The sequence below is a fragment of the Argentina anserina genome, chromosome 4 (genome assembly GCF_933775445.1).
Source record: "Argentina anserina chromosome 4, drPotAnse1.1, whole genome shotgun sequence".
Taxonomy (NCBI): domain Eukaryota; kingdom Viridiplantae; phylum Streptophyta; class Magnoliopsida; order Rosales; family Rosaceae; genus Argentina; species Argentina anserina.
Genome location: NC_065875.1, coordinates 3,193,164 through 3,202,368, shown reverse-complemented (window position 1 = coordinate 3,202,368; position 9,205 = coordinate 3,193,164). Strand labels below are relative to the sequence as shown.

Below are 9,205 nucleotides of genomic sequence, written 5' to 3'. Positions count from 1 at the left end.
TCCTTCTGATATGATTTCTTGTGCAAACTTCAGATCCAAAAGGTGTAAATTGTACGGTGTGTTACTTGCATTAATAGTAGTGGAAATATTATGTAGACTTCTTGAACTTGAGGCCTTTTATTTTGTGCCTGGGAAAACTATTTCATACATCCCTTGCAAGGTAACGAGTGTACGTCTTCTAGACTCAATCATCAAAGCAAAGTCTGCTGATTAACTTGCTAGCTGGGTAAAACGATCCATAAAAAATGTCCAGAACCATAACATACATAACCAAATAGAGACCCCCTGACGTTCGCTTTGAACTTTGAAGATATATGTAATAGTACCTAAGGCAACGGTCTATACCCCTCGCCGTATGAGATATAAACATAAGATATAACATTAAGAGCAACCAACATATTTTATAAGAAATTGTCACCCCATGCCATATAAAAAATCAGAAGTTTAGGGATCATTGAAGCTTTGATTTTCCTTCTTCTCATGCTTCTGCTTGATTCTTCCTGAACCGTTGGGATTCTTTTTGGTAGACAAATCAATTTGGTGGGTGCAACCGTGCAACCGTGCAAGTAAGTAAGAATCTCCCAAAATCATATGCAATGGACAATAGTTCTTCAGGCCCAAGATTCTGAACACACCACAATCGACTAGTTGGACTTTACATTTGATAGGTAACCCAACTATTATGTTCGGATCATTAATTTGTTATGGCATATATGAGATGAAAAGACATGAACTTAACTAGTTAAATCCATTCTAAAAAGAAGAAGTTAGTCTTTGTATTAGCCTAGTCATTTCGTTGAGAGGAGAAGGTAGTCAAGTTGCCAATCGTCTAGCAAACGAAAGTCGATCAGTCAATAATCTGTTAGTTAGTTTGGAGTCGGAGCGTTGTGGCTTCATCAGTCTGCTAGTATGAATTTCTATCGTGAAGTGGTCAATAATCATCTATAAGTTACCATGTCGGTGAACTTTTGCGGAGATTCGATTTTAAACTCACTGTAATTCATTCAGCATTAACGAAGTTCCCTTACTAAACAAAAAAGAAAGAAGTATTTCGTTCTATCATTGTAGCTGAGCTAGCTGATAAAATGACGACACTATCTATACCTACTCAGTATTCCAAATGAGAAATGAAAGTGACCTATGTTTTTTCTCCTAGGTTCTACAAGCCAATAATCTCCAAGGTCGTAATCAAGATTACAACTATCATAAATGGTATCTATACATTTGAATATACAAAAGCCTCAAGTATCCAGAATGTTAGGTAAAACTTGAACATTGCCTTCGTTTTCAGCAGGTTTGTTTGGCTGGGCGGATCTCAAAATATAGAAACCATTTTTGTCGATCACCAACATTTGAAGCCAGAAGAAGAACATGCACAATCATATGAATGCTTCAGTTTTGGTCCCACTCCACCACATACTGCTCCAGATTTTGAATGTTTGAATATTCACTACAGGGAATAATGGCAAAGAGATAAGACCAGAAAATTATCAAGAAGTCGATGAAGCAATAATGCAGATGTTAAACTAGTACGTATTTCAAATTTTAAACAAAGAACCCTAGCCAATTGGCCTTTCATTATTGAAATGAAGATCAGTAATTTGGAGGTACTAGCTAGCTTTCTATGCATGCACATGAGTAGTGGGGATGCAACATTGTCTATAGTGGCATGCAATGCAACATCTAATTTTAAGTAGTGATAGTCGTAGTGGGAGATCGATGCCATTTTTGAAGTCTTGTCTTAACTTACCACCCAGAATTCCATAGCTGAAATTTAGCCTAGAGACCACCAACCACTATCTACTACTAACTATTGGAGAAATAAGAATTTCCCACCAGCTATGTACAGCAATAACGTAGCCTACACTTCTAGGTATTTTCCATCTTTAAGTTATACGGTGTATTATTACTGTATTTAACGTACAACAGTATGATCTGAGGCGGTTCATAGAAATCCCTATGATGAGCATATGCTAACAACTCTTCCTCATCTATTGAAAACAGATCGAACTTCTAGAGCAATCGAATACGTCATGAGTACACAATTTGACAAAATATGAGATCAGATAGTTAGGCAGTTAGGCAGATGTGGAAAATTAATAAGCTAGTGCGTAAGAGCGCAATGAATTCGAATTCAATTCATTCCCATTTGGCAAAATAATATGAAGAGAACTAGCTAGTGCTCCATGTCTAGTGCTAAGTGCAAATTGAAGGGTTTATTTTCGATTTTTGTTTTTGTTTTTGGAAATGTTATTTTCGATTGTTGGTTTGGGGTTTCAACTTGTGATTATGCTGCCTGTAAACTATGGTCGCCTTTATTAAAAAAAAAAAAACTATGGTCGCCTCTATCAAAGAGACTATGACCGGCGGCGCCGGCCACCGCCACCTAGAACAATTTTTATGCTAAAACTTGTGGTAAAAGGCAAACTTTTCTAATGGGGATCAAGTATATCCTCGGGAAGGCGACATTATGCCAACACTCGTGATAATTCGTCTATTTTGTTTTTGAAATCTAGATTTATTATTGAGATTGATCGATTCAGAAGACACAACAAACAAGGTTTATAGTTTACTATATGCTATTCAAGTCTATGATACATTAATATATCGGTTTGTCAAGTTTATATTTGGATAAACAGTACTATTAGTTTGACATACAGATTCGGTGAATTGGAAGAATCATATGTGATCTTGAGGTAGCTTTAGTCTAGAATTGCAGGGTAGGCGACTATCTGAAGCTGACATAATACTGATGTTTCAATACATAAATGTACATTTTTTCATAAAAACAAACAAAAGATAAAATGTGTACTCAGTACTAACCTACGTACATTGCAAACTGTACGTAGCTGCTAGAACTACCATAAAACAAGGTGAATACTAATCAGAGGAGGTTTTTTCAGATCTGAGAACTCCCAACATTGTTCTTCTTACACACCCTGCATCTTCTAATTGCTCACATTAATGATCTTCCAATAATATCACAATCAACCACTGATTTCAAATCACATTCAATAACAATCGGGCCATAATAATTTACCTAAATTTATGATTGCAACCTCTGAACCATTGAATGCTCCATATAAATATTCTGAGGTGATTGCCGATCCTGGATTTCAGGCCAAATTAAAATCCAAAATTGCAGAAAATGAAATTTACCGCCGCAAGCCTAATAAAGAAGTAGGAAAGGAGAATATGAAGCCAATGAATGAGGGAATGTGAAACCCAAGAAAGGGAATGTAGTATTAATGTATGTAACACATTTTTATATACAATATAGTTTGGTAGGTTTTGACGTAGGAAATACTTTAGAGAGGTATGTATGTATGTTTTTGTATCTGAACCATTTTGTACGTTTTCAAATCCCCAGTTTGTGTCATTGTCTCTCTAACTCTCTCACTTGTAATCAAAGCCGTAGGGATTTGAAGAGGTATTGTATCAATCATGATACGAAATTCAAACAAGAGAAAAAACAAGCAAAATTTGTCTCAAATGGAAACGCAATTTGCCCAAATGACAATAGAATTTAATGTGATGTGGCTCTTTTGTTGTAGTTTTTAGTTGGCTAGAGTATATTGTAGTAGCTAGTGGACTCTCCTATCATGCGCACCAGCTCAGTAGCTCACATACTTGATCACAAGTCACCTCACTTGCCCCCATTTGATTTTCTCCCTCTTTCTTTCTGATTGTAATGGCTAAATACTTTAGCAATAAAGGAATTTAAGCGCAGACCCATTATGTTTTAGTGGTGAAAAGGCAACATGGATTGGTTCACTTGTTAATGACGGACTTAAGTGTATCACCCACACATGTTCGATTTCCGTTTCCACCATGACTCGTTGGCTCGCGATATGTAAATTCTCCTGCAGAAATCCATACTTGAGGGATGTGTGACAGACACGGGTCCGTCATAAGTCTTTCAGGGTTGAGGTTGTGGGTATGCCCTGACGATAGTGGATTAGTGGTGTAACGTAACCAAACTCTCACCAAAACTTTTTGTAACAAAAAAGAAAAAGAAAAAAAACATAATAGGCATGCTTGTTGGGCGAACGTTGGTGAGATACTCCTGGTAGTAAGGTCTCAGATTTGATCATTTGCAAGTAAAAAACACTCGATGAGGAGGGGTCCTTTCACCTTGATATGCTCTAGGCCCTGGAGTGGTTGACTACCAGTCCACCATTTTGTGTAACAAAAAAAAAAGGAATTTAAGCGTAGGAGAAATGGTCATTATGAAGAGATGTAAATGAAGTTTTATAATTAAGAAATATTGTAAGAGCGAATTATATGAAATATTCTACTTTGTCGAGAAAATTGTACTGTAGTTCGATTAAAACTGAGTTAATGTTATGATATATAAATATGTTGCAAAATATTTTAAAACCAAAGTGAACACCCCTCAACCTATTGATCGTATCTTAGGACATGTTCAACATTTAATTTTGACATGTCTATCGAGATATTTTGATCCAACATTTAAATTCTCAATCGAACATTTCTTTTCATGCTTGGAGTCAACATCGGACAATGAAGTCTACATTAGCAGAAGGTAAATTTTTGATATCGAAATCATACGACTGTTTGATCGTAATAAAATTTTGATTGTATTGGCGTGTGGTCAATATCTAGAAAAATACACATGAGATTTTTTATGAAGGTGCCAAATAGTATGTGTGTGCAGCATGACTTTTGTAGCATAAAAACAGTCAGGCAAGTGAAAATTCTACTTTGTAGTTAAGCTTGTGTAAAACCGGTGCCGGTCTTAGAACATGGAAGAATATTGAGTGGACCAACACGTAGACCAGGAACTTGGAACACAACAAGCACCAACTTCCAAATCCGAAATTTATATATAAAAAATTATACAAGCAAGAACAAGTACCAAAATTCAACACAGAACAACTGGCTTACGAACACCACCCCCTCTTCTTCTTCCCCTAAATCTTAGTCTTCCATGGTGGTGGTGTGCACTCTTCCCCCTTTTCTCAAGATAGCTACACATACACAACACAGACACCCTTTTCTTTAAAACACTTAAAAAAGACAGAGGGCCTCTCTGTCTGTCTGTGATCTCATTAGTGGTGGTGGTGGCTCTCTCTTCTTGCTTATCTTTGCTTTAACATGTGCTTAGTTGGTTATTCTTCACTAGCCTACCTTCCTCTCTTTCCTTAACTTTTTAGGTTTCTCCATTGATCTCTTCTCAGTTTCTCAGGCCTCTTTTCTTCATTAAACAATTCTGGGTTAAGGAACATAGGCTCAAACCTCCAGGGTGGTGAATAGTATTGCAAATCAGCGCCTGTGGGTGCTGGAGTGTTTGTGTTGTTGTGCTCTTCTTGGATCCTATTTCCTGAGGTAAAAGAGTTGGTCTTTTAGTGCATTTTGGTTTCTAATATTCAATGTTATGAAATAGGTCCACCTTTCTTGGGTGTTCATTGTTGTTTTTTAATGATTACTTTGAGGCTTTTAGTTGAGATTTTTCTACTCTATGCTTGAGTTTCTTTCTGGGTTTTATTAAACTGGTGGTTAAGGTTTTGTAAAGGTTGGATCTTTTTAGTCTTTCTTCTTCTTTCTCAGGATTTGGTAAAATTTGAACAATGGGCAGTTGGAAGTTACTATATTGGGAGTAAAGTTGGGTTGGCGAGGGTATGGGGGTTGGTGTATTTGTATTTGAATCATGCCTGCTGTTTCTTTCTTTGTTGCCTTTACCTGTTTTGGATTAGGGGCCAGTTCTTGTTTTGAGCCAACAAGGGATAGTTGTTTAAGGATATTGTTGCAGATTTTTGATAGTACAAACATTAATAAAAAATAAAATAAAAAACCCAAAACAAGCTTGTTGCAGATTTTTCCTGGAGCCTAATGCTTTAAGTATGTAATTTGACCGCTCCCATCTGTTTCTGAACTTTATACTATAATTTCTGGGTAATATATAATCCTTAAATATATGTTCTGCATTTATTCTTACTCACGAAATTTCGATGGCTTTTGCTTACCGCTTGTGTTGATATTTAGGTGTCCTGTAAGATAAGACTTGAAACCAAGAAGTCTATATGGTTCAGTTTTGAGGCAGAATAAGAGACAGAAGTATCTGCAATTTATGTGTGTTATTTGATTGGGCCAGCTGATGGATGATCAAGATATAAGTCCTCAGAAGGATTGGCCGGGGAAAGAGAGTTCATCTCACAAACTGAGCAAGGAGAAAATTTTGTCTAGAGAAGGTACTTTACAATCCTCTGGCTCAAAATTGAAAAGGTTGGTCAAAATGGCAAATCCACAGCATGCTTTAATTTCAAATGTTAATAGTTCACAGATTAGTAGATGTTGCACAAAAAGACCATTATTTCAAAGTACTATTGGCGCTGACAGTAGGATTCCGAAGCATGTTCTGAGTGTAGATGAAAAATTCCGGCGTCGATGCTTGGAATTGATTCACATAAGTGCATCCAAAGCAGCTCAGTGCAACGTAGCTGTGAATTTGAGCTCTGTGAAGATGGGTGTCTTAGCGGAAAAACTTAGTGCCAGTAACACTAGAATTGGAGATGCATGCGAGTCTGCTAAAATTGTTTATGAATGCCCATTGGCAGCTGGAGGTGAGAGTGTTGTCATAAGCCCTGCAGGACAGTGGATTGTAGGTACAGTTATGGGGAGCAAGAGCATGATAAATATTTTGAAAAGTCCTTTATTTAACCAAGTGGGCCCTGAGGGTGGCAATGCAGATTCTAGACGAATAACCTCAAATGATGGCAAAGGCTCGATATGCTATGATGTAGCAGAGTCTCCTGGTGCGTTAACTTTCTCTTCACCAAAGACAGAAAAGGAAATGCCAGTTAAGGGAAGCATTAAAAATGAATCTGATGGGCGTCACAAAAGGCTTGTTTCGACGTGTGGCGGAGACTATCCATCTTCTGAACAATCTTCCCCCTCGGCTCTTGCGACCGTTTCCCAAGGGATGCTTCAATGCACATGGAAAGGAGGGAATCCTCATTTTGTTTTCTCTACAGATGAACAAAAGGAGGTGTATGTAGCCAATTTGTGGAAAGTTCAGTCGAAAGGGGACAAGTCTCTGGATTATATATACCTGTTCCATGCAGGAAAGGGTGGCCAAAAGAAACATGAAATTTCCGATAGTGAGTCACACATAATTGGTAAGATGAAAGTGAGTAATTTGGTCTCTCTCTGCTCAAACAATTCAAAGATCATGGAAACCGAGTTTGTTTTGTATGGTGGTGGTATGGAAATGCACACTTCTAGCCATAATCTCAGGAAGGGTAAGGGGTTAACGAAGAAGATGGCAGGAGTGTTCAGGACAAGTCACTTATCCAAACAAAGAATCACCCCCAAATTGAGTGGACCCCTTGAGAATTCTGTTCGGGAGTCGTGCCTGGATGAGACAGCCAACAGTCAAGATACTCTAGGTGTTCCCAATTTGTTAGATGATAACCTCCCTCCAAATTTTGAATTAGCTGCAATCATTGTGAAAGACCATCTCCCTGATGACCACAAGGAAGAAGCTGGAGGTTGGGGTTTAAAATTTCTAAAGAAAGTTGGGGTGAAGAAAACCAATAACCCTGTGGAAATGTCAGTTCCTCTGGAATGTTGTCGAAATAATGGTGATTGCTCAACAAGTATGGATGTTCTAATACCCGCAGGTCTTCATGGTGGACCAAGAACCAGAATTGGTGGCCCTTCAAGTCTTACTGAAAGATGGAGATCTGGTGGATACTGTGACTGTGGTGGCTGGGACATGGGGTGCCCTCTCACAGTACTTAAAAGCAATTCAAGCAAAGAGGACATTTTGCCTCGATCAGATACTCAAGGGGAGTGCAAGCCGTTTGATTTAAATTTGCAGGTATACTAAACTCCCATGAATGCATCCGCTTTATTAAGTATAGAAAATGTTTAGGAGAAAATATTATGATTGGCTTAATTGATGTCTAAATTTTTGCATCCAATGTCTCTCCTGATGAGTTTTTGTCCTAATCCTTCTACTTTCTTGTGACTGCACAATCTGAAAACATAATTGTTACCGTACTTGGATGTGAGATAAATATTATAATATCGAGAAGGTTATAACTTATACATAATCTGCAGACTGATATTGTTTTGGACTTGTGTGATTAAGGTTATGCATTATTTGAAAAATGAATGTTTTGGACACACAATTGATCTTAACATCTGGAAAAGGTTTTAACTGTAAAAGTAATATTGTTGTTCTCTTTTAGGAGTTTAAGAAAATGTGGTGACTTGGAAAAGACAAGTGAAATGAGCTTTAGACTTTCTAGATGAATCGAAAATTGGTATTTAATATTTCTGTCACTACTGTGAAGCTGCTGTGTTTTAGTTGGTCCTGAAAATATTTCATAACTAATTTGTCACAAATATGTAAGTGTTTAGGTCTTTGCTCAGATGCTTATTTCTCTCTCTATCTCCTTTAAACTCTTCAGGGCTTCGAGCATGCCACTCCCACATTAAGGATGATGAATGTCCATGATGGTCTGTATTTTGTTCATTTTCAACCTACTCTATCAATTCTGCAATCTTTTTCAATTGCAGTAGCAATTATCCATACACAGACCCCTTCTCTCCAACCCAAATGTACAGAAGTTTCAACCAAAGTCCAGGGTTGATTTTTATGTACTCTATAACTCTACTGTATAGAGCAGTGAGTAATCCATACAATATCTGTATTTATACTTGGAATCAAGATGATTTCGCTTATGCTTTATGTTTTTGATATAGTGATATCAGATAGTTTTTTTTTATCGTAGGTTAGTTAGTACTGGTTGGGATTTTATAATCCTTTGATTCTTAGACCAGAAACCCTTGTAATTCGTTCCCTATCATGAATTTACAACAGTTTGATATAGTTAAATTGATACACTTGAGGTCAACAACACCTAATTGCTGATTTTACAATTTGGTGTATATCAATATGAACTGAAATTTTATACTTAGACCAAAGCTGCTATTATAATTTCAAGAGTGTCTTCTTTTCTCAACCTTTACTCCACTTGAGAAGTAGATTTTCAGCTTCTCAACCTGCTTGCTGCGATCACAGCATTCTGGTGCTTAGAGAGTAAATTCTGCTGCAATATCAACAGAAGTAAGTTTCCCCAGATCTTCTTTATGCCTTATTTTCATCAGGACATGTTTTGCTGATAATGTTTATATTTGACTTATTATATTTTGGATAGTTAGATGTATCATCAAA

General features: G+C 37.1%; 1 protein-coding gene across 3 annotated transcripts; it reads left to right on the top strand.

The window, feature by feature from the left end:
- The first annotated feature begins 4,899 nt into the window (after window positions 1-4,899).
- On the top strand, window positions 4,900-8,870 carry LOC126791272 (uncharacterized). Of its 3 annotated transcripts, none has more exons than XM_050517702.1 (3): window positions 4,900-5,349; window positions 6,007-7,843; window positions 8,439-8,870. In XM_050517702.1, exons 2-3 carry the CDS (start codon window positions 6,119-6,121, stop codon window positions 8,619-8,621), a joined length of 1,908 nt encoding a protein of 635 aa, XP_050373659.1. In that variant the 5' UTR covers window positions 4,900-5,349; window positions 6,007-6,118; the 3' UTR covers window positions 8,622-8,870. The 3 variants fall into 3 exon arrangements, with proteins under 3 accessions (XP_050373659.1, XP_050373660.1, XP_050373661.1); XM_050517703.1 differs by lacking the exon at window positions 4,900-5,349 and having other exon boundaries at window positions 6,068-6,212; window positions 6,298-7,843; XM_050517704.1 differs by lacking the exon at window positions 4,900-5,349 and having other exon boundaries at window positions 6,072-6,212; window positions 6,305-7,843.
- Window positions 8,871-9,205: the final 335 nt, after the last annotated feature.